Below are 25,666 nucleotides of genomic sequence, written 5' to 3' on the forward strand. Positions count from 1 at the left end.
TACTCTGCCTCGGTAGTCGCTGGGCCCATAGGTGCATCCCCTGTTTTCCATGCCTTTTTATTTAACCCAGGACCAGCATTCCCTGGTCTTAAGGGTCCCCTATTTTAAAAGGGTCACATCCCCAGCATTCTCTGCTCTGCCAGAAGCCGGTCTCCTTTTCCTTAGTACTTAATCAGGCCAGTATGTCCTGGTCTTGAAGGCACAGGGCCAGTAGGCACTGGTCTTAAAGGCACATGGCAAGTATGCCCTCGTCTTAAAGGCACATGACCAGCATCCCTGGTCTTAAAGGAGCATGACCAGCATTCTTGTTCTTAAAGGCACATTACCAGCTTTGCTGGTCTTAAAGGCACTTGTTCCAACATTCCTCTCATGACCAGTATTCCTGGTCTTAAAGGCACGTGACCAGCATGCCCTGGTCTTATAGACACGTGACCAGTATCCCCTGGTCTTAAAGACACGTGTCCAGTATACCCTGGTCTTAAAGGCACAAGACCAGTATGCCCTTGTCTTAAAGGCACGTGACCAGTATTTCCTGGTCTTAAAGGCACATGACCAGTATGCCCTGGTCTTAAAGGCACGTGGCCAGTATCCCCTGGTTTTAAACGCTATAACCAGTATGCCCTGGTCTTAAAGGCACATGACTAGTACGTCCTGGTTTTTCATGGCATATGACCAGTATGCCCTGGTCTTAAAGGCACGTGACCAGTATCCCCTGGTCTTAAACGCAATAACCAGTATGCCCTGGTCTTAAAGGCACATGACTAGTACGTCCTGGTTTTCAAGGCACATGACCAGTATGCCCTGGTCTTAAAGGCACGGGACCAGTATCCCCTGGTCTTAAACGCAATAACCAGTATGCCCTGGTCTTAAACGCAATAACCAGTATGCCCTGGTCTTAAAGGCTCATGACGAGTACGTCCTGGTTTTCAAGGCACATGACCAGTATGCCCTGGTCTTAAAGGCACATGTCCAGTATGCCCTGGCTTTTAAAGGCACATGACCAGTATGCCCTGGTCTTAAAGGTACACGACCAGTATGCCCTGGTCTTTAAGGCCCGTGACCATTATGCCCTGTACTTAAAGGCTCAGGACCAGTACGCCCTGGTCTTAAACGCAAATGACCAGCATACCCTGGTTTTAAGGGCACATGGCCATTATCTCCTGGTTTTCAGCATGCCCTGCTTTTAAAGGCACATGAACAGTATGTCATCTTTCAAAAGGCACAAGACCAGTATTCCCTGGTCTTAAAGGCTCATGGCCAGTAACCCCTAGTCTTAAAGGCGCATGACCAGTATTTACTGGTCTTAAGGGCACATCATCTATCCTAAGCTGGTCACCCTAACTGAGCTCTGGAGCACTCACATGCTCCCTCCCCTACAATGGGAGCCGTCGGCTAGCAGGGGCCGCAAGTATTCTAGAAAAACGTACAGGTTCTAAAAAATCTCGATCAACATTTGACGGGTGATGCACTGGAAGACCTCTAAGTAGGATACCATACCTGGTCGGAATTTTATGGGCGACGGGTCCCTTAAAGGGCTCCGATTTCCCCCCACACCTTCAACAGATGAGCACACGGAGTGTCGCCTCCATGTATCTTCTTCTGCATCCAGGTCTATCGCCACAACCTGCCCTGTCCACTCGGAAACCTCAATTCTGGGGATGTACTGAGGCACACATTTGTGGCGTCCCAACAAGGAGGTTTTCCCCCCTTTGTATCAGATGCAAGAAAGTGGACGATTCCTCTCCACGTCCCTGTTAAGAAGATGGTGGATCGAGGTTTTTTCCTTATTTCCTTCTCTGCACGACGATGACAGAGACCTGCTGGTTACAGTCCCACATTCTGTCACTTGGCAGACTCGCCGAGCAGAATTTCTTGCGGTATTCCTACCAGTATTCTGGCCGGTGTATCATCAATTAAGATTCCACAGACTGTCGGATAGCAAATCTAGTTCGTTCCGTCTTGTGGTTTCGGGTTCAGCGCTCTACCCTTCCTTAGCCGCCACATGGGTTGCTTGACCAAAGGGAGAGAATGAAAGTCTCCGGGTCCCAGACCTTAACTACTTCGTTCCACAGTATAGCTGGCCTGTCAAATCTTCTGAGCGGGAGACTAGCAAGGGATCGTATCTCTTCTTCAGACTCAACCAGCAGTGGAAGCATTGGCCAGGACAGTCTAGATCTAAGGGATCTTGGTTCCAAAATGGAGGGAATGAAAAGTATCTCCATTCCTGGACCCCAAACTTCTAACAACCTTTGACAGGGCCCTTTCTTTTTTCGGATGGAGTTCCTCCGCTCAGCCTCTACTTCAACAGAAAAACGTGGTTGTTTTCTGGCATCCATCGACATTCGGGATTCTTACCCTCATATACCTATTTCTCCTCTCTACTATAATCTCTTCGCCTTTCCATTCGCGAACAGCATTTTCACGACCTGGCCCTTCTGCCTGGCTACCACACCAGAGTGGTCGCAAGGGTCTCGACGGTTGTCATGTGCTTCTTGCACCTTAGAAGCTTAGAAGCATGGTCGTCCTGCCCTATTTGGTCGACTTTGTAGCCGCTCTCCTAGGACTACGCTGAGTCGTCCATATCACTTGCAATTACCTCTCTATTGGGCTAGCAGCTAAACTTAGACAAGTTTTTTCCCTCATTCTCAGCCCAGCAGATCCTCTTTGAGGATGATCCTGCCCAAGAAGGATGGTTATCTCTCTCGGGGCTAGGTCGTGGCCCTTCTACAGGGAGCTTGCGCACTCGATCTCTCATTCCCTCGGTTCTTTCAATTCGCTAGGAGGGTCTGAGGGAAAGGACGTCAACGGAAGCAGTTTCCTTCGCTGCGCTCGTTTTCTGCAAGTCAATCAGGCTCTCAAAGGGTTGTCTCTGAGCTCCTTCCTCATCCAGAGCCTTCTCCTGGCCCAATGGCTGTTGGGAAATACCATTGCCAGTTTTCTTCTCCCGATCATCTCTCTGTAGATCCGAACGGTACGGCTATTCCTTCAGCAGGCCCTCTGCCTTCTGGCGGGTCTTCAGTTGGATAATGCCTCGGCTGTGCCACAAGTTAGCCATCTAGCAAGTACCCACAGTCAAGCGCCATGGCTAAGGTACCGCACACTCTCTGATGGGCCGAGATCTATCTTCGGTGATCTCAACAGTACATACCCTGGAGTAGAACACTGGGCGGCAGACATATTCAGCCGTCCGGGGTTTTTCCTCAAATGAGTGGGAACTTCACTCGGAAGTCTTCCATCGGACCTGCCTTCACTGGAGTACTCCAGAGGTAGTTCGGAGGGCGTCCAAGCTGAACGCCAATGTACTCCAGTTCATGGTTTGGCCTTGCGATCCAAGACCATTGCAGTGCATGATCTATTCTTCCATGGTACCAATTTCCATAACCCCTCTTCCACTACGTTTGAAATCTTTTTGGAAGCGGGTAGGGCCCCAGTGATCCCGGGAGACCCACACTGACCATGTCAGGTTTTTTTCTCGCTTGCGGTACTAGTATTTTTTCCCTTCAGCATGACAGCGCCGCACGTGAGAGATGGCATCCGCCCCCAGGAACAGGAAACCTGTAGCAGAGATATAAGAATGGGGCGGCCCCTCTCTCCTCAGTTTGGTTTCCTGTTCCTGCAGGTGGACGCCTGTCGCAGAGCTCCTACCTCCGGAGGGATACCCCCTCTGATGAGTCCGGTCCGGAGGCCGAGGTCCGCGGGGAAGCCAGCCGTAGTCGGCGGCATCGCGTGCGGTGCTGTCCGGTGTCGGGCTGCTGGGTCCGCGCCATCCCTTTCCTCGCTGGACTCCCCGGCGACCGCTCTGTGCAAGAGGCCGGTCCGGGGTTGCGGGGGCGTGTCCCTCACTGACGCTGGCGCCGAAGTGAGGGATGACGACTTCCGGTCCCAGGAAGTGACGTCACACGCCGAGGGAGCCGGTGTGCTGGACACTTCCGGGCGGAAGCTGATCCAGTGGCGCGCACACCGCTCCTCTATAAAATGCGGCAGCAAAGAGGAGTCGCTGGTCCTGCTCTTCAGACGGAGATGACCGAACCAGCGGTAGATCCGGAGCTGCTGATGCCTGCACCTAAAATGTCGGAAGACACTCAAGCTGCAGGGGTACCCAGGGTCCTGGAGGGGTGAGTGCCTTTGTAAGGCAAGCTACGCACACACTGATACCTGTACACTGTGTTTTGTAGGAAGGGAAAGCCACCTCCAAGCAAAAGAATAGGGTCTGTCCACTATGTAAAGAAAAACTCCCTAGGCTATACAACAAAAAGATCTGCCAGCCCTGTATTGACAGAACAGTTGCGGAGGAATCTTCTTCCCTATTACAAAACATTAAAACAATCATACGGGAGGAAGTTAAATCTACAGTTAAAGAACAGTTGAGACATCACACAAAGGAGACCCCCCCTCCCCCAACAAGTGAACAAGGGTCGGATGTAGATTCAGGGGATGAGCCGGGAGCCCCCCCCTCTGATGCCTCAGATTTAGACTCCTCAGATGAGGAGTATGGCCGCCCATGCTTTCAGTCGGAGGACATTGGAAAGCTGCTCAAACTTGTCAGAACGACTATGGGAGTAGAGACCCCTAGAGAACCACGGACAATCCAAGACACCATGTTTAGCAACTTGGAGGAGAAGAAGCGAAAGTTTTTCCCCTTCCATGATAACATAATTAAATTAATAAAACGTGAGTGGAAAAAGCCTAATAAAAAGATGTCTGTCCCTCAGGCATTAAAACGCAAATACCCCTTTGATGAGGAGGTCTGTGAGAAGTGGGATAAGGCGCCTAAGTTAGATGCAGCCATCGCCAGCACTTCTAAGGGGGTTGCGTTACCATTTGAAGACATGGGAGCCCTAAGGGACCCCCTCGACAAAAAAGCAGATGCTTTCCTAAAGTCGGCTTGGGAAGCAGCGACATGGTCATTTAAACCCGGGGTTGCTGCCACTTGCACGGCACGTGCTATGGTCAAGTGGTTAGAGGAGTTAAGTGACCAAATCAAAAACAAATGCCCAAGAGAGAGGCTTCTGGAAGCATTGCCCTCTCTGCAAGGCGCCGCAAGATTCCTAGCAGACGCCTCGATAGATTGTTAGAAGTGCCGCACGCGTGTGTGCCTTATCTAATTCAGGAAGGAGAACATTATGGCTGAAAAATTGGACGGCTGACTTCCAATCAAAGGTCAAACTCTGCGGAGTACCCTGTGAAGGGCAATACCTTTTTGGCAAATCTCTAGACGAGATCCTAGAGAAAGCGTCGGACAAAAAGAAGCGGTTTCCACCCCCTTCCTTTCCCAGGCGCCGATGGGATACCTCTCGTTCGTCCTTTCGTGGTGGATATAGAGGGACCCGCGGCCGATCAGATGACAGGTCTAGTCGAGGCAGACCCTGGAGAGAGCGAAAGGAAAGGGGATTCCTTTTCAACAAACCTCCCCCCAAGCCTGATCCCAAAAATCAGTGACGCCAGCATTCCGGTGGGGGGAAGACTCCGGCGGTTTGTCCATCACTGGGCAGCACTGCCGGCTTCTCATTGGATAACAAATTTGTTGTCAGAAGGTCTAAAGTTCAAATTCTCCAACCTCCCACCAAATCGTGTAAAAATGACCCAGGTGGGGGGAAAAAATCAGGCCATATTAGAAAGAGAAATTTATCTCCTCATGCAAAAAGAAGTGTTAGTAGAAGTACCCCATCAAGAGATAGGGAACGGGTTCTACAACACTTTATTTCTAACACCAAAACCAGACGGCTCGCTGAGGGTAATATTCAACCTAAAAGCCCTAAACCATTACATTCAAATAGACAAGTTCAAGATGGAGACTTTAAAGACCGCAGTAAAAGTACTCGACCCAAACTGTTACATGGTGGTGATCGATCTTACAGACGCTTACTACCATGTGCCAATCGCCGTCCAACACCAACAATACCTAAGATTGGTGGTAAATCTGGGAAAAACCCCCGTCCATCTACAATATCAATGTCTTCCTTTTGGGGTAGCCATTGCGCCCCGTATATTCACAAAAATTATTTCCGAAGTAGCATCTTTCGTCAGGAAAGAAGACATAATGTTGGTACCCTATTTGGACGATTTTTTGATAATAGCAAAAAACAAAGAAAGTTGCAAAAGTGCGGCCGCAAGGGTGCTGGAGGTACTGACCAATTTAGGATGGATGATAAACCTGAAAAAATCAAGGCTTGTCCCAACTCAAACCCAAGAATTCCTCGGAATTGTGTTAGATTCAGTCAAGCAGGAGTGTGTCCTCCCACAGAGGAAAGTTCAATCTATCCAACAGAGGGTAGAGTCATTCCAATTACAACAGACTATCTCTCTGAGAAACGCAATGTCACTCCTAGGGGTCCTAACGGCAACGATTCCAGCAACGCGATGGGCACAAAGCCACACACGGGAGTTACAATGGCAGATACTAGCCGAACAAGAAAAAAATCCATACAATCTGAATCGGAAGATTCTTCTGTCACCAGAAGTTCAAAACTCACTAGAGTGGTGGCTGAAAACAGAAAATCTAACCAACGCAGTGCCATGGTCAGTACGAGATCCAGTAGTCATTACTACCGATGCGAGTCCGTGGGGTTGGGGGGCACATTTGGGAGATCAGGTCCTACAGGGTCAATGGGGAAGCCCAATGACAACAGCGTCCTCCAATCTAAAAGAATTGTCTGCGGTGAGACTAGCACTTCTTCATATAGGGGAAAGAATTCTGGGAAGACATGTGGTAGTGTTATCCGACAACAACACAACAATAGCTTATATAAACCGCCAAGGGGGCACAAGATCAACATCCCTTATGGCAGAGGCCAAAGAACTTTTTATATGGGCCGAAAACAACCTTCTTTTGCTAACCGGAACATACTTGAAAGGATCAGAGAATCAAGTAGCCGACTACTTAAGCCGTCACACGTTACATCAGGGGGAGTGGTCCCTGAACCAGCAAGTATTTGGGAAAATATGTGCCAGCTGGGGCGTTCCAGACGTAGACCTGTTCGCCACAAAACAAAATCGGAAGGTGAAGAGGTTCTATTCTCTGAACCCAAGAGAGCACCCGGAGGGGGTAGACGCGTTCCTGTATCGGTGGAACTTCCATCTAGCATACGCATTCCCCCCAATACCATTAATCCCGGCAGTCCTCAGGAAAATTCGGGAGGACAAAGCACGAGTGATCCTCATAGCTCCCTTTTGGCCGAAGAGAGCGTGGTTCACGTGGCTCAGGCTCATGTCTATCTCGGACCCGTGGATCTTTCCGGATGCTCCGGATCTCCTATACCAAGGGCCAGTTCAACATCCCCAAGTTCACAGATTGCATCTCACCGCCTGGAACTTGAAAGGGGACTTCTGTTAGCAAAAGGATTCTCAAGCCCTTTGGTGACCACATTGCTTGCTAGCAGGAAAAAGGTCACCTCAGACAAATACCAAAAAATCTGGCAAAAATTCCTAGATTTTTCGGGACGACAGTTGTCTGACTCTGGTCAACAGGTCCCAGTAAAAGAAATTCTTGAATTTCTCCAAAAAGGGTTGGAAAAAGGTCTGTCTACTAACACCTTAAAGGTGCAGGTCTCTGCCCTTGGTGCACTGTTCGATCAAAAACTTGCTGACCACCCTTGGATCTATAGGTTCATTCGAGCCTCCTTTACTTCCAGACCCTCAAAATTAATACCTAAGATAGCTCCCTGGGATTTGAATTTAGTTTTAAAGGCTCTTACCGTTTCCCCCTTTGAACCTCTGGATTCTATATCAATAAAATCCTTGACTCTAAAAACGGTTCTCCTAGTTGCCTTAACGTCTGCCCGCCGTACTTGTGAGTTACAAGCTATGTCGGTGAACCCTCCTTACACTACTTTCCATGATGACAAAGTAGTTATTAAAACCGACCCTGCCTTTCTTCCGAAGGTCAATTCTAAATTTCATAGAGACCAGGAAATTATTCTGCCCTCTTTTTGTTCCCAACCAAAATCCCAGGGAGAGAAGACCTTCCATTGTCTCGATGTCAGACGCTGCCTCCTTCAATACTTAGAGGCCACAAATTCCTGGCGTCAGTCATCGGCCCTTTTTGTCACCTATCAGGGGACAAACAGGGGAAAAAAGGCCTCAAAGGCAACTATTGCACGGTGGTTGCGTACGGCTATTTCACTTTCGTATTCTTTTTCTGGTCAAGTTCCCCCACAGGGTGTTACGGCTCACTCCACGCGTGCTATAGCCACTCCTTGGGCGGAAAGGGCTAACGCCTCGATAGAACAGATTTGTAAAGCGGCAGTATGGTCATCACCCTCTACCTTCTTCCGACACTATAGGTTAGACTTAGGTCAATCAGACTTGTCTTTTGGGAGAAAGGTGTTGTCTGCTGTCGTCCCACCCTAGGAATCTTCTATTTTTTCCTCTCACGTGCGGCGCTGTCATGGTGAAGGGAAAAATGATAATTACTTACGGGTAATTTGATTTTCCGGAACCATGACAGCGCCGCATTAATTCCCGCCCTATCTTGGTGATGGTTGTGTGATTCACAAAAAAAAAACCAAAAAAAAAAACTTATTGTATATGGATAAATGTATATGTACAAAGCATGTGTGTACACAAGAGCTAACGAAATGGCTATACAAATGTAAATATGATACATAACTGTGTACTAACAAAGCGGTCATCTTCCATACTCTGCAAACAAACTGAGGAGAGAGGGGCCGCCCCATTCTTATATCTCTGCTACAGGTTTCCTGTTCCTGGGGGCGGATGCCATCTCTCACGTGCGGCGCTGTCATGGTTCCGGAAAATCAAATTACCCGTAAGTAATTATCATTTTCCGGCTTATTGTCTCAAGCTGGAAATATGGTCTTTCTTGCAGGCCTCAACCTGTAGTTCTTCCCTACCGTGTACCGTTAAATCCGTGGGACCTTAATGGTCCTGGGCATCTTACAGTGGACTCCTTTTTTGATCCGGATAGACTTTTCTATCTGGGAGGGTCTCTCCCCTTCTTTCTCTGCGTTCTTGTCCCCCGATGAGTCTTCAGATCTCGACGCTCTGTTCTTTATCTTTTTTACTTATTACCTTCAAGGCAAGGTTGCCCTCTAGCCATCCCCTTCCCTCGTTGCCAAGGGGTATTATATCTCCACTGTTGCAGGGGCATCGTCCTCTCATCTCCTTCGGCTCTAGTCCACAAAGCGGAATGGGTTCTCCATAATCTGGAAGAAGCGAGTGCTCCGAGTGGGTACGTATCGAGGACGACGTCCTTCCAAAGGTTGGACACTTTACTCGGGTTTTTCGATGGTAAGTAGGCTTCCTGACGGTCGCAGGAAGGGTTTAGCCGTTTTTCTTCGGCCACGTTAGCCTGGTGGATTCTTTTCTCCATCCAGGAGTCCTTTCACGCTAGATGTCAGCCTATCTCCCTGTCTGAGGGCTCTAGGCGCCAGACGTCGGCAAGCACGACCGCAGGCTTACGAATTCCTTCAGGCCGCATGCATTCTTGAAGCACTATAATTCACTCACTTCCACAGACGTGAGTCTGGGCAGGTGGACTTTGCAGGCCGCGGTGGCGCACTTGTAAGTAGCGGCTTCACGGCCTGAAGTGATGTTGTCCCCACCCAGGGACTGCTTTGGGACGTCCAATGGTCTGTGTCCCCCAATGAGGCGAAGGAGAAATAGGGATTTTTGTGTACTCACCGTAAAATCCTTTTCTCCGAGCCATTCATTGGAGGACACAGCTCCCACCCTGTTATTAGCTTATGCTTTGTTTTTATCTTTTGATATGTTATACTCTTATATATAATGTGACATGCTTTACGCTTATATGTCGTTATTGATCTCCTACTGCTTTTGCACCGAACTGGTTAGCTGGGAGCCAGCAGGGGGGTGTATACTGCAGGGGAGGAGCTAACTTTTTCTTTGTATTACTTAGTGTCAGCCTCCTGGTGGCAGCAGCATACACCCATGGTCTGTGTCCCCCAATGAATGGCTCGGAGAAAAGGATTTTACGGTGAGTACACAAAAATCCCTATTTCATGGTTCGGCCTCCAGATCCAAAAGCCATCGCAGGGCATGCTCTGGTTCTTCCATGGTACCAGTTTCCATAACCCCTCTTCCACTAATTCCCAGATCTTTTCGGAAGCAGGAATGCCCCAGTGATCCTGGGAGATCCGCACTGACCATGTCAGGTTTTCTCGTTTGCGGAACTAGTATTTTTCCTTCTTATTGCAACAAAACTGCAAATATGAACTTCCTTGCAGGGAGTCTTCACATGTGGTTCTTCCCTATCGCATACCGTTAGATCTTTGGGACCTTAATGGTCCCGGGAGTCTTACAGTAGACTCCTTTTGATCCGGACAGACTTTACTATCAGGGAAGGTCGCCCTTTTTTCTCTGCGATCTCCTCATTCTGACGAGTTTTCGGAGCTAGCCGCTCCGTTCTTTCAGACTTTTTTCCCTTATTACCATCAAGACAAGGTTGCCCTCAGGCCATCCCCATCCCTTGTTACCAAGGTGGTATTGTATTCCCACAGTTATGAGGGCATTGTTCTTCCCTCATCTCATTCGGCACCAGTCCCAACGGAATGGGTTCCCCATATTCTGGAAGAGGTGAGTGTTCTGAGTAGGTACGTCTCGAGGATGGTATCCTTCCGAAGGTTGGACACTTTATTTGGACTACCTCACGGTAAGGCCAGTGTCACGCTAGCAGTATTTGGTCAGTATTTTACATCAGTATTTGTAAGCCAAAACTAGGAGTGGGTGATAAATACAGAAGTTGTTCATATGTTTCTATTATACTTTTCCTCTAATTGTTCCACTCCTGGTTTTGGCTTACAAATACTGATGTAAAATACTGACCAAATACTGCTAGTGTGACGGCAAAGCATGCCTGCAAGCTTGTGGGTTCGTCCAGTATGCATGCATTCTTGAAGCACTATAATTCCCAGACGTCCACAGATGTGAGTCTGGGCAGGCAGACTGTGCAGGCCATGGTGGCTCACTTGTAAATAGCAGTTTCACAAGGCCTGATCTTATGTTGTCCCCACCCAGGGACTGCTTTGGGACATCCCACGGTCTGTGTCCCCCAATGAGGCGAAGGAGAAATAGGGATTTTTGTGTACTCACCGTAATATCCTTTTCCCCGAGCCATTCACTAGGGGGACACAGCTCCCACCCTATTATTAGCTTGTGCTTATTTTATAATTTGACATGTTATACTCTCATATATAATGTGACATGCTCTACGCTCATATATTGTTATTGATCTCCTACTGCTTTTTCACGAAACTGGTTAGCTGAGAGCCAGCAGGAGGGTGTATACTGCAGGGGAGGAGCTAACTTTTTTGGATCATTTATTGTCAGCCTCCTAGTGGCAGCAGCATACACCCATGGTCTGTTTCCCCCAGTGAATGGCTTAGAGAAAAGGATTTTACGGTGAGTACACAAAAATCCCTATTTTACATCCTGTTAAAAATCCTCCCTGTTCTCAGGGACAAAGGCATTTTTATTTTTTTAGTTTGCATCTTGTTGTATTGGTTACTGTTCACCCCTGCAGTGGCCAGTTTCCTTAAAGGGAATCTGTCAGCAGGTGTTTGCTATGTAATTTGAAGACAGCATGGTGTAAGGGTTGAAGCACAGATTTCAGCACTGCCTCTTTTTTTTCAAGCTTCTGGATTTCTTTGCTTGCAATGATTGTTTTAGCACCTGGATCTTATCATTGCTGGGACACAGCAATGCGTGCCTGCTAGTCTGACACCCCGGTCCTGTATTAGGCAGCTTAGGGTCTATAGCCGTTGTATATACAGATCCTGGCGGGGATGGGGTTAGCTTCCTCAGCTCTGCTTCTTTGCTAAATCGAAAAGGTCTGATTGTGTCAGAACAGCTGCACCCAGTAATCTAAGTGATACCTCGTTGGATTCAGATTCTCTTCAGGCTACTGTGATATGAGGTAGCAAAAACCTGCTGACAGATTCCCTTAAACAGGAAGTGCTCACTTGCAAGCCATTTACTAAACCGCTTGCATTCGGCACTTTGAAGCTACCTGGGTCTGGCCAGCTTCAGAGAAAGCACTGCACTCTTCTGATGCTGCCGGCAAAGGCAAAACTGCCTCTACTAACAGTATTGGAAACCACGCAGTATGGAGCATTGGTTCATCTACGCCACCGACTCAAACTGTCAGTCTTCAGGAGCGCATCGCCCACCAGCAGGGCTGCCACTAAAAATTTCGTCGGGGCCCCATACTGGCAAAATTTTCGGGGCCCCCTTGAGACTCCTCCCAGGCTCCACCCCAGCCCCGCCTCCACCCCTCAAAATGTCCACAGTCCCTACGCTGTCTCTTGGAAAAACTCCACTTCTCACCTATCACACATTAACAGTTCCCATCACCAGATCATACATATAGCCGTCAGCTTTTGATTTGGCCAAAAGATTTTTTTAAGCCACCACCATAACACGGTAGACTCTTGTGGCCGGGCCCTACTCTGCTGTAACCTACTAAATATTTGTTAAAATATGCAATACAGTTTAAGTATATTTTTATTTATTTTTCAATTTTTAAAATGACCAATAATATCACATACAATGAACAAATACCACCGCACCATGACCAGACCACATATTACAACCACAGTGATCGAATAATATCACATACAAAGTACAAATACCGCTACACCATGATCAGACACCATATTACCACCACAGTGATCGAATAATATCAAATACAGTGAACAAATACCACAACACGATGACCGGACCACATATTACCACCACAAAAAGTGACCAAATAGCACATACAAGGGACAAATACTGCAACACCATGTCCAGACCACATATTACCACCACATAGTGACTGAATACTACAATACTGATCAGTAATTAAAAAAACACAATACTATCACCATCAGTGCCATTATACACAGGAGATCTGTACTTCGTATGCAGTGTCTGCATACAGGTAATACAGTGATCAACAGTGACATTACACACAGGAGCTCTGTATATAGTATACAGTGTATAGTGTCAGTGTATAGCTAACACACTGACTCACCAGTGACATCTCTAGGTGAAGTCCTTCATCTTTGTTTTTCATCTTTCATCCTGCACAGACCGCCATAATTTCTTCCAGCCAGGGTTCATCTCTGCAGGAAATGACACAGTTATCTCGAGCTCCGCTTGCAGAACACATTACTTAATTTTTCCCAACTTCTACATCACACCACATGAAGAAAAAAAGGCGACATAGTATCACTCTACACAGTAACAGGACCGCCCCCCCCCCCCCCCTCCATTTAAAACCGTGTCCTCAAAAAATAAAATGAATACATGACTGCAGTAATATCCCTTAATTAGCCCCTATGGTAATAATATTCCCCTGGGCCCCGTGTGTCTCATTCCTGGCTTCAGCCATATGTTCTCCCATCCTGCCCTCATGAGTATCCATTCTGCCCCATATGATCTCCCCATCCTACCCCATTTGTCTCCACCGTATCCATCCTGCCCCATGATCCAATCCTGCCCCCATGTCTTTCATTCTGCACCGTAACTCCATTCTTGCCCCGTATCTCCATTCTTGCCCCACCTGTCTCCAGTCCTGCCCCCATTGTGTCCAGCATTCTGCCCCCAGTGTGTCCAGCATTCTGCCCCGGTGCGTCCAGCATTCCGCCCCCGGTGCGTCCAGCATTCCGCCCCCGGTGCGTCCAGCATTCCGCCCCCGGTGGGTCCAGCATTCTGCCCCCGGTGCGTCCAGCATTCTGCCCCCGGTGGGTCCAGCATTCTGCCCCCGGTGGGTCCAGCATTCTGCCCCCGGTGGGTCCAGCATTCTGCCCCCGGTGGGTCCAGCATTCTGCCCCCGGTGGGTCCAGCATTCTGCCCCCGGTGGGTCCAGCATTCTGCCCCCGGTGGGTCCAGCATTCTGCCCCCGGTGGGTCCAGCATTCTGCCCCGGTGCGTCCAGCATTCTGCCCCCGGTGCGTCCAGCATTCTGCCCCCGGTGCGTCCAGCATTCTGCTCCCGGTGCGTCCAGCAATTCTGCTCCCGGTGCGTCCAGCATTCTGCCCCCGGTGCGTCCAGCATTCTGCCCCCGTGCGTCCAGCATTCTGCCCCCGGTGCGTCCAGCATTCTACCCCCGGTGTGTCCAGCATTCTGCCCCGGGCCCTCCGGATCGCCGCTCTCAATAATAATAATAATAATATTATCCTGCGGCAAAGGCGAAGCACTCACTTGACGGCAACTGACACTGGCGTATGGGGCCCCCTCTGCCCACCGGGCCCCATACGCCAGTCAGGGCAGTAATGCCCTGATGGCGGCCCTGTCCACCAGCGTGCAGCAAGAACAAATGAGACAATCCTTTTAAACATATGTGCTTTAAAATGTATACTCTAATTTTACAAAATAACTATGCTTGTGCCATGTACATTTTTTAATGCCTAAAGAAATAAGTGACCTAATTTACTGCACAAAATATACGGAAAGATCTCAGATGCAGTCACATTCTCTACCTGAATCTGTTACGTTGTGTTTTCTGTTCTAAAGGATTTTTTTAATTAACTGCAGATATACCGTATGTTGTTCCTATCAGAATGGCAAACATGGTGAATCATTGGCTATGGGCCTGGGAGAGGAGTTAGGCAGTGCCTGCATTGTGCTGCAGGTGCCACTGTTGCGCCTTTTACTAGGTGTAATGTCTTATGCAGTGTTGATTAGAAAAAGAGTAAAAAATGTCATTTTGTTTTCCAAAATAAATAATAAATATAATTGTTTTTTTTTTTCTACTTATGTTATGTGTTTAACAACTTTCCCATAATTAGCGACTTCACATTTTAGCGCAAAATGGTTTTGATTGTATTAATATTAATCACTATTATGTCTTTATAATGCTGTTGCAGGTCAACACTGAGCTCATATTAATTTATTTTACCAGGAATAGAAAATAATTACCCACAAAGTAACATTGTTAATAAGGTTTTAAAAAAAATGACCCAGGTCTATCTAGTTCAACCTATTATCCAGCGGTGTAAGTTGAAAGCACAGGCGACCATTTGTAATGTACGTTACCAGCTGCCATCCGTCTGATCCTCTAGTGGCGTATTTAGTACAGTCATTATCAAGTTATCATGCTCCAGTATTGAAAACGAATTATCCCTTTTGCTTCTTATATATTCATTTACAATTGCAATGTATTCGGCCTAAAGCGTATGATGATCAATTTATAATAGTTTATCAGCTTGAGAAACCAATATGAGTTAGACGCCGTCTCAGCCGAGCTGTCTTGTGTATGGGGAGAGGGGAGTAAGCCATTACCAGAGTCATCTGACCGTGGCTTATCTGCCTACAGAACCAATGGATGGGGAGGAAAAATCAAACTTCTCGATCCCTTACCCCAACAGAGGGGACTGTGGGAGATCAATTGGAAGGCACCTTATACGTTAGATGGTTGGCCAATCTCCCCAAAATGTATATAGGGGCACCAAACAGGGAATTCATACCAAATACCAAAGGTAGCAAGAATTAGACACTGATTTTTGCAGCCATGTATATTTTACCCGAGAACATGCATCTCGGATGAGGCCACACTCCTTTTGTGTATAAGGAGAGATCTGTCGTTCTAGGGGTGAGCCGGGTGCGGTATAGCAAATTTTTCATGGATATTTACAAAACCTTTTTTTTTTTTTACACTAAAATGATGCTTTGGCCCCAAATTTTTCATTTTCACAGTCGGAAATGGGAGTAAATCGACCCCACGGTGTGTTATTTAATTTTGACCATACCTGGCAATGCCTCGTATACAGAATAACAACCTAGTTAAAAAATGAGAAATGTTTAACTGAGGATTGGAAAATGATAAGGAAAATGTGGTTTATATACAACCATAATGCATATTATTCTGCTGCGTAATACACTCTGCCCCAAAAGAGCCAATCTTCCCCTCCTGATCCCAGTTGTTGATTTACTAAACCAAATACGGTATTCAGAAAATAAATTCATGCACTGCAGTTAGGACACCGAGCAGAGCCTGGACAGAATTAAATCACTGATATCTGCCCCAAAAGAGCAAATCTTCCTCTCCTGATCCCAGTTGTTGATTTACTAAACCAAATATTCAGAAAATAAATTCACACACTGCAGTTAGGCTAGTTTCACATTAGCGTTTGCATGAGCTGCGGACTTCCTCCGTGAAGCCCCGCCCTCGGCCACACCTCTGCCGCTAGCTCCGCCTACTTCTGCATGCGGCCGGCATGCGGCCTGCGTACCTATCTTAAACATTAGGTACGCAGGTCGTGCGGCTGTATGCGGATGCTTCCGCATGCGTTGTTTTGACGAATTGGAGAAAGAAAAAATTGCTACAAGCTGCGTTCTACGCTGGTCGCCGCATCGTCAAAACGACGCATGCGGAAGCATCCGCATACATAGCCGCACGACCTGCGTACCTAATGTTAAAGATAGGTACGCAGGCCACATGCCGGCCGCATGCAGAAGTAGGCGGAGCTAGCGGCGGAGGTGCGGCCGAGGGCGGGGCTTCACAGGGGAAGTCCGCAGCTCATTCAAACGCTAATGTGAAACCGGCCTTAGGACACCGAGCAGAGCCTGGAGAGAATTAAATCACTGATATTTTAATTTTGGAGCACCAACTTGGCTGCATGTCACAATTGAAGAGCTCCCGAGGTGTCCAAAAGGAAACCCTCTGACAAGTGACCCAATTTTGGAACTTACTCCCATCAGGGATTCATCTAGGGGTGCTTCACTGAATATTTCTAACATTGTATGGTGAAAATGAAAAATTACGTTTTTCTCAGCTAAAATATTGCTTTTGCCCCAAATTTATCATTTTCACAAGAAGCAATAGGGAAAATGGCCAATATTTCTCCTGAGTACACCAATACCTCATATGTGGTCATAAACTACTGTTTGGGCCCACTGAAACACTCTGAAGGGAAGGAAAAACTCGTGCTGGAGTGCAGATTTTGCTGGAATGGATTGCAGATGCCATGTCACATTGATGAGAAAAAGGAAGGTGTGCTCTCCAGCTTCTTCAGAACTCAAAATTTATTAGAAAAATGCTTTTTAAAAAAACAGTGGCAATGATCAAAGTTCACATGGTAAGATATGGTTATGGGTTTCAAACGCTCAAGGCGTCCTTTATAGAACTAGACATGAACAGGTCCTCTACAACTTTTATACAGAATGTGACTAATAAAAATGTGATTTCAAATCACATGACAAACATGCAAATCACTTTGAAATTCCATATGCAAAAAAAAGAGAAAAAAACAGAAAAAGAACTTTAATATATAAAATCATGCTAATACATGCATATACAGTCATGTCCAAAAGTATTGACACCCCTGCAATTCTGTCAGATAATAATCAGTTTCTTCCTGAAAATGATTGCAAACACAAATTCTTTGGTATTATCTTCATTTAATTTGTCTCAAATGAAAAAACACAAAAGAGAATGTAGCAAAAAGCAAAACATTGATCATTTCACACAAAGCTCCAAAAATGGGCCAGACAAAAGTATTGGCACCCTCAGCCTAATACTTGGTTGCACAACCTTTAGCCAAATTAACTGCGACCAACCGCTTTCTTACAATGCTCTGCTGGAAACTTACCTGTGGCACCTAACAGGTGTTGGCAATAACTAAATCACACTTGCAACCACTTGACATGGATTAAAGTTGACTCAACCTCTGTCCTGTGTCCTTGTGTGTACCACATTGAGCATGGAGAAAAGAAAGAAGACCAAATAAGGGTAAGCCACAAAAGGTCATTGCTAAAGAAGCTGCCTGTTCACAAGGAACAGCTCAATTTAAAGACCATTGTGGGTAACCCTTTCTTTTTAATTTATCACATCATTTCTTCTTTTCTTCCTCCAGATTAATAGCTTCATTACAATTTCTAATAATGCAACAAAGCTCCCCACTGGCATGGATCTGATTATATTTTGTGGATAACTACTCCTGTCATGTAAAATGGTATTGCTCGATAGGGGCTTTGAAAATGTAGATGTAATAATGTTCCTTCCATGTACCTCCTCCAATTGTAAATCCAGAAAAGAAATGGAAGACAATTTGGCAGTATGTGCAATGAAGAGGTTAAATTGGTTGGAATTAATGTACTGAATAAATTCTGGTATGGCAGATCGTCTCAAGACCAAATGATCAATGTGTCATCGATGTATTGGCCATACCAAAAGATGTGCAACAAAAAAGGCTTGTCGATCGTGTACCGGAACTTCTCCTCCCAGTAAGCCATCACAAAACTAGCGAGCGAGGGTGAGTGCCTCCCACCCATTGACACTCCCCTACAACTTAGCAAAGCAAATATAATTGTGATTCATCAAAAAGTGTGTAATCTGGATCATGTACATACACAATTCTGATAGTCACTATGTTTTTTTAGTTGATATTCATGTACTGTGACATCACAGTTTAGCCATGAAAAAATGGTCCCTCCAGATAATGTCGGTGAATTGATGAAAGACATCTCTGGAGACTTTGAGAAAACCTGGTGTTCTCAAACATAATGGTTGGAGAAGTGAATCCAGCCATTCACTCAAGTGTTCGGTGCTACAACCAATACCCAAGATTATCTGTCTCATTGGTGGTGGTGAAATATTTTTGTGGATTTTTGGTAGTGCATGCATAAAAGGAAGCACTGGGCGATCAACTTTCAAAAAATCCACCTGTGCTTCGGAAAGTACCCCCCAAAGAGAACCTTTCATCCATCAATTTAGGCGCATCCAACTGCAATTTGTTTGTAGGATCATGAGATAGTTTCTTGCAGTGGTTCCATCCTGCAGAAGAGAATTAATCTAATATGTGTAGGTGTCCATAACTACAAGACCACCTGTGTCAACAATTTTAATAATTATTTCAGACATATGTTTTAATTCATGGACTCTGCAGACTGTGAAGGATTTAAGTTGGAATTTCGTCTGCTGCTTTTTGTGGTCATGGAATTTCAAAGTGATTTGCGTGTTTGTCATGTGATTTGAAAACACATTTTTATTGGTCGCTTTCTGTATAAAAGTTGTATAAGACCTGTTCATGTATAGATTGATAAAGGACGACTTGAGCGTTTGAAACGCGTAACAATATCTTACTGTGTGAACTTGTAATGTATTCCTCTGCGGGTGAGCTGGTTCATTTTCTCTTTTTTTTTTTCATTGCCAAGTCACATTAGCAGTGTCACTGACAAACTAGAACTGCAGACCCCTTCACCTCCCTCTCCCAAATGGACTTCATTTCACAAAGATTGAGCCATGAAAATGAAAAATCATGTTTATATTCTACCAACATGTTTTGGTCCCAAAGTTTCCATTTTCACAAGGGGTATTAGGGAAAAATGAACTACACAATTTGTTATTCAATTTCTCCCAAAAGTGGCAATATGTTATGTGTGGTCAGAAATAACTGCTTGGGTATACCACAGGGCTCAGAAGAAAAGGAGCGGCGCTATTTGTCTTACAGAGCACAAATGTAAATTTGATTGGAATAGATTGCAAGTGCCATTGGAAGAGCCCCTGAGGTGCCAGAATAGGCGAAACCAGTGTTTTGCATAAATTATGTAAAATGTATTACACTCAAACTGTTACGATTGGTAGCGTTTTTTGTTTAAACCACAGGATGCTGTGGGCATGGGATTTTTTTCACAGGTTTCGCTATAGGACTTGGAAAACACAATGTTCCAAATGTAACAACATTTTTAAAAAAAATCGACCTCTGAAAAGACTTGTATGAAAAAAAAAATGTTTGCAGTTTTTGTGACAAGTCGTACCTGTCTCACACTTGCTATCCACTTCTAGATTTGTGTTTTGCTTTTTGTTATTCTGTCCCAGAACAGTAATTTTTTAAATTTTTCCATCCTGTAACTTGTATTTGTCTTTTTAGGTGGAGAACACATTGACAAATCAAGAAGATCTTGAAAGGAGGATAAAAAGTCTAATATTCACAGACTCAGATCTGATTGTGTCACCTATTATAGACAACCCAAAGGTAGTCTTCTCCTACTTAATAGGACCCATATATGACACTCGCTGGGTACCTTGTGCAATAACAGTAATGTCTCTCCACACCAAATGTTAGATCAAGGTGGGAGAGTTTAAAGGGTTATTGCCAAAAATCAATTTCTCCCATATCCATGGTCCCTAGATGGGGGTTCTATAATTCTGAAAAGGGGGTTCTGCAGCCTCCACTGAAATGCAGCGGAAGTACACGAGTGACCTCAGCTCTACTCCCTGTCTATTGTAATGCTAGAGAGAACCAAGCGCTGTACTCTGCTTTCTCCAGCACATCCCCCAAAAAATAAATAAAAGTGAATGTAGCACAGACTGAACATGTGTATGTCTACTCAACTCACAACAGGGCTGCAGAGCTCCAATCTTAAGGTACCGTCACACTAAGCGACGCTGCAGCGATACCGACAACGATCCGGATCGCTGCAGCGTCGCTGTTTGGTCGCTGGAGAGCTGTCACACAGACAGCTCTCCAGCGACCAACGATCCCGAGGTCCCCGGTAACCAGGGTAAACATCGGGTTACTAAGCGCAGTGCCGCGCTTAGTAACCCGATGTTTACCATCCTAAAAAGTAAAAAAACAAACGCTACATACTTACCTACCGCTGTCTGTCCTCGGCGCTCTGCTTCTCTGGTCTGGCTGTGAGCGCCGGGCAGCCGGAAAGCAGAGCGGTGACGTCACCGCTCTGCTTTCCGGCTGACCGACGCTCACAGCCAGAGCAGGAGGAGTGCAGAGCGCCGAGGACAGACAGCGGTAGGTACGTATGTAGCGTTTGTTCTTTTATTTTTTAGGATGGTAACCAGGGTAAACATCGGGTTACTAAGCGCGGCCCTGCGCTTAGTTACCCGATGTTTACCCTGGTTACCAGCGAAGACATCGCTCAATCGGTGTCACACACGCCGATTCAGCGATGTCTGCGGGGAGTCCAGCGACCAAACAAAGTTCTGGACTTTCTTCCCCGACCAGCGACAGCACAGCAGGGGCCTGATCGCTGCTGCCTGTCACACTGGACGATATCGCTAGCGAGGACGCTGCAACGTCACGGATCGCTAGCGATATCGTCTAGTGTGACGGTACCTTTAGGATGGCTAGGTCTGCCAGCAGCTTAATCCCTTTTGTCTGGGTGTTGAGAGAACTTGATCTTTTGGGAATAGCTATTTAACTGGAGGTAGACTTGAGAAATTTAACAGAATCATTCAATTATTAAAGCTATTTTATTCCTCCCTTTAAGATTATGAAACCAACTCCAGTAAGATTTGATGGCAAAACATTGTCCCTTCCTGCACATTCAGGTAAGAAGTTTTATGTTTTACCCACTTATTCATTTCCAATTGTAAAATCTGCATTGGACCTTTTTTTAATAAAAAGAAAAAACAAACAAAAAACTTTTAAAAGGGTTACATCACAATATCTATCACCTGTCCACTCATTGGTGGAGGTCCGACTGCTGGAACCAACACTGTTCAAAAGAATCTGTTCTTGTGATTAGTGTGTCGGACCCTCACAATCATACATTAACCCTTCCTGTATACGTAGGTGATTAATGTGGTTTGTGGGATAACCCCTCTAAAGGATTACTACTCTGAGCAATCCCTCCATTTTTTTGTTTCCGGTGGTTTCATCCATAGTATATTTTATAACAAATGCAATTGTGATCCTAACTAGTTAAATGTTGTAAAATCCCTTTTCATGATATTCCTTTTGAAACATTTACTGCGGCCAATGTTATAGCTCTTGCTGAACCTTTTAGCGGAATCACAGCCATCAGTGTTGACATCGGGGATATAAAAGATCCTAGATTATTAACATTGGCTAGTTAGCCAGATAGATAGGATAGGTATTGGCTTAACAGGAACCTGTCATGTCCAGAAACTCTATTTACCTGTAGGTATATGGTTAATATGCAGGTGAATAGCATTCACTTCATTACTGGCTACAGGGAGAAAATGAACTTATAGCATCCCTGCAGCCGCTGGCTTCCAATCGTTGGGGCGGTGCAGGGAGCTGTTAGTCATTGCTCCCTACACCGTAAGTGCGGCTGTTACCACTCCCCTGCACTTTAATTGGCAGCTAGCTTTGCACACGTACAACGTTTAAAAACCTGCACATATGAACAGCATGTCTCTTATACAGAGAAATAAATAGGAAGAATCTTTTTAGTATTTTCCGAGCGCCTTTTGAAGCGGTTTTCAGAGCAGTCCCACTCCAAACACACCTGAAGGAAACGTCATGTGAACATGCCCTAGAGGACAATATGTCTTTCCTTTATCCACGTTATTGAGCTTGCTGAAATCAACAGTTTCACAGAGATTTGATCTGTTCACCATTAAAAATGAGCCCTTTTTCTTGCTGAAGGAAACGGTGTTCTCATTTGTGACCAGTCAATCCCACCTAGGATGGCTGGAAGATGTACATGCCCTACAGCGCGTGTGGTCCTACCTGTGCCAATTTTTTGATGTTTACGCAGATTGTGTGAATTCTCTGCTTCCAATAACTATTATTCTGTGAATGAACACAGACGATTACATGAAGCCATAGTGTATCGGACATGAAGGCTGCCCTACTGGCCGTCTACAGTCCTAACTAGTAGCCACACATTTCACAGGGCGTTCAATGAAAAGCCTGATCAGCCACATCCTGCCTGCAGATCACGTACCGCTTCACACATGACCGCTTCTCTTTAACTTTGTTTCTCAGCTGCTTAATTCCAGAATGTCGTAGTAATATTTCAAACTTTTTATTTTTCTTCCATCTGCGTTTTTTTCTTCTTCTGTGTTTTGGTCATGTCTTTTGTGAACACGCCGATGACTTAAAAAAAAAAAAAAAAAATTCCATCCAAAACATTGCTATTTTACATTTGTTCACACTTTAAGTTTTTTTGTGTTGATTTTGGATCAAATTCTGCTACAAAATCTACTTGAAAAACCACTTTAATTGCTCTTTAAGCTTAAAGGGGTTGTGCACTACTCTGACAACCCCTTCTCAATCACTATGTTCCCCCACCTTATATTCTTGTGTGTTGTGATCCCTGAGACCAATCAGCGTCCGTTAGTCTCGCTTCCTTCGCACTTAAAGGGGCTGGGCCACGAACAAAAGTTTATTTTAAGCAACAGATCTTGGAATAAAAATAAACTCCACAATTGAATGTGTTTTAAAAACAAAATTATAAAAAATGTTCCTGTCCCAAGGTAATCTTATATATGTGACCCAGTGTACCGGCCGTGTCCGACCGTGCAGGGACATAGGCAGCATCAATAGTAAAGCCTGTCACTGACTGATCGCTGCCGGCCAGGCGTGACCAATCAGCGATGCGGGATTTACGTTACTGTCTGTTTGTTTATCTGTAACGGAAATCCCACGACGCTGATTTTTTTTCTACTGTCAATTTCTCAGCCTGAAAAAGTAGCGTAAAAAAAATCTAGATAATCATAGTCATATGGATCTGTATTTGAATGATTTGGCCTTTGCTCATTAAATGTGGTCACAGTGCAGTACAAAGCTTTGGGGCTGGTAACTTCAAGGGCATATGAACATGTCCAAACATACTGTCCACTTTACATAGCGCTTTTTAGTTCTCCTTTAAATTGCTTCTTTCCCAATTATATTTGTGTTTGATGTGACAAAATACAAAAACCTGATTATTTAGGATCTCTACACACGTGTAACTGTAAACATTATTCTGTTATTTCTGGAAAACAGAAAATACACATTAGAAGGCATCTTCTAACTAAAAGCAAAAAAAAAGAGACTTTGAAGGTCATAAATGAAAGCAAAATAATAAAGCAACTTCCTTTATTTTAATATATGGAAAACTAAATTACAGAAAAGTGGCAGAAATACTGTCCTCCGTCTATTATTCAAATATTGAATAATATGAATGAACAAAGAAATGGCATAATGCACCCAAAATGACAGCATAATGCACCGCTCCGCACCAGCAGAGTGTTTGTAATGTTGGATGGAATTCTTTACCTGAAGTAAAATGCAAAACCTTTATTGTGAGTCTAGCTCCCTATATCACGTAGAACATTATTTCTCTTTGAATATTGCTATTTTAGCATTGCTTAGACTACTATTACTGTTACAATGCCACCTTTTTGTGTGTCTGAATGCAATGAATTACTGTCTGCCTTGAAATCTAGAGCAGGGGCATGCCGAGCTCTCAGTATTGGATGGACAGCTCAGCTACCCAATCGGATGCTAGGGCATGCTGAGCTGTCATTGTCTTGATTTAAAGTTTAACCGTCCAATCGGAGTTGGGGTGTTGCCTGAGCTTCATCCATTTCTCTCCTGTTCGGATAATTACTCGGCTATTTAGCCAGCTGTGTGCTTCAGACTAGTGCCAATTGTAGCTTCTTGCTCTCTGGTGTCACAGGGGTTACTGCGACAGTGTGTAGCCAGAAGAACCCAGCATCTGATTGTCCCTACTCCGCCGCTGAGAAGAAGCATTTCTCCTTCATTTTAATAGTGGTTATTCCTTCTGGCAGAATAGGGGTTAATCGGTCATGTTGGAAATCTCTGTGCTCGCAGCTGAGCGCAGTAATCAACTCCTTTCCCCTTTATAATCTCAGCTCTGTTGTAAATCCTTGTCAGAGCTAGCTTTTTCTGCATGGCTTCTGGAGGGAGAGGTGTTCATTTGAGAAAGCGTGTTGGAGGAGTTATCTGTGACTGTTGCATGGTTTGTATGTGTGGTAATTCCCTATCCTTCTCTACTTTGGTTTATTCCCCTACCTCCATTGTATGCCTGGTGTTTTCTGTTAACCCTTGCTTGTGTTGCCTTGTTTTCTTGGTTGGTACACTATGGTGCACAGTAGTGCCCCTCTTCCTAGGCTTGGGGAACAGAACAGACAGAGGGCTGACTAAGGAGATAAGGCAAGGGTGGAGGCCCCTGCATCTTCACCTTCAGAATTATCCCTGGGAATAGGGTGAGTTACGGAGCCCCTGGTCACCCTATAACTGTATCGTGAAAACTGGTATACGTTTGATCTACTGCTGTCTGACCTTGGACCATCCATTTGCTTTCACCCTTTGCTTGATCTGCTATCTTTCTGGTATTTTGACTCCTGGACCATGACCTGGCTATTCTTTTGTATCACCCCTCTGTCTGTGACGTACCTTCTTGGCTTCTGACCTTGGACCTTTTGAATACCCAGCCTCTCGTCTTGTCCGTGAGTAGTGACAAGCGTCACAATTACTGTATGATCACTGAATGAACAATATTGCTTTACTTTATTATCCTGGTTTTTTTATACTTTTAGTGTATCCCTTTTGTCTAGATGTATTCCATAGCTAGACAAAGTATACATCTATGGAAAAAAGTAAAAGTAAGGAAATTAGCCTCAATATGTGAATAGGTGGTTGCCTCTCATAAGTTCAGCCAGGATCCAAGTCCGTTCACCATCGGAAAAATATAATGCAAAAAAAAGTCGAAATGATACATAGACTGAATATGAATAAAATAGGCATTAATATTCACATTTAGAAGAGTATTCTACAACTAAGGGCTACGGCCAGAAACGCGTTAGAATGTTGGATTTTTTTTAACCCGTCTGTACAACACCTTTCCTTTTTAGTGGATTGAAATAAAAATTGAATTTTATTCATATATATTCAGCCTATGGATCCTTTTTCCTTTTTATACATCTATAGCTTTACAATTGTGTGATCAAATTTTCATTGTTTTTGTCTCAAATTAAAATCTTAAGGTGA

General features: G+C 45.2%; 1 protein-coding gene across 4 annotated transcripts in view; it reads left to right on the top strand.

The window, feature by feature from the left end:
- ULK4 (unc-51 like kinase 4) overlaps positions 1-25,666 on the top strand; it is a 941,213-nt gene that overhangs the window by 91,046 nt on the left and 824,501 nt on the right. For all 4 annotated transcript variants that reach the window (XM_069730129.1, XM_069730128.1, XM_069730126.1 and 1 more), the window contains exons 13-14: positions 19,832-19,936; positions 21,189-21,249. In XM_069730129.1, the coding sequence (XP_069586230.1) occupies positions 19,832-19,936; positions 21,189-21,249 (166 nt within the window). The remainder of the gene's footprint in view (positions 1-19,831; positions 19,937-21,188; positions 21,250-25,666) is intronic.

This window comes from Ranitomeya imitator, chromosome 6, assembly GCF_032444005.1.
Source record: "Ranitomeya imitator isolate aRanImi1 chromosome 6, aRanImi1.pri, whole genome shotgun sequence".
Lineage (NCBI taxonomy): Eukaryota > Metazoa > Chordata > Amphibia > Anura > Dendrobatidae > Ranitomeya > Ranitomeya imitator.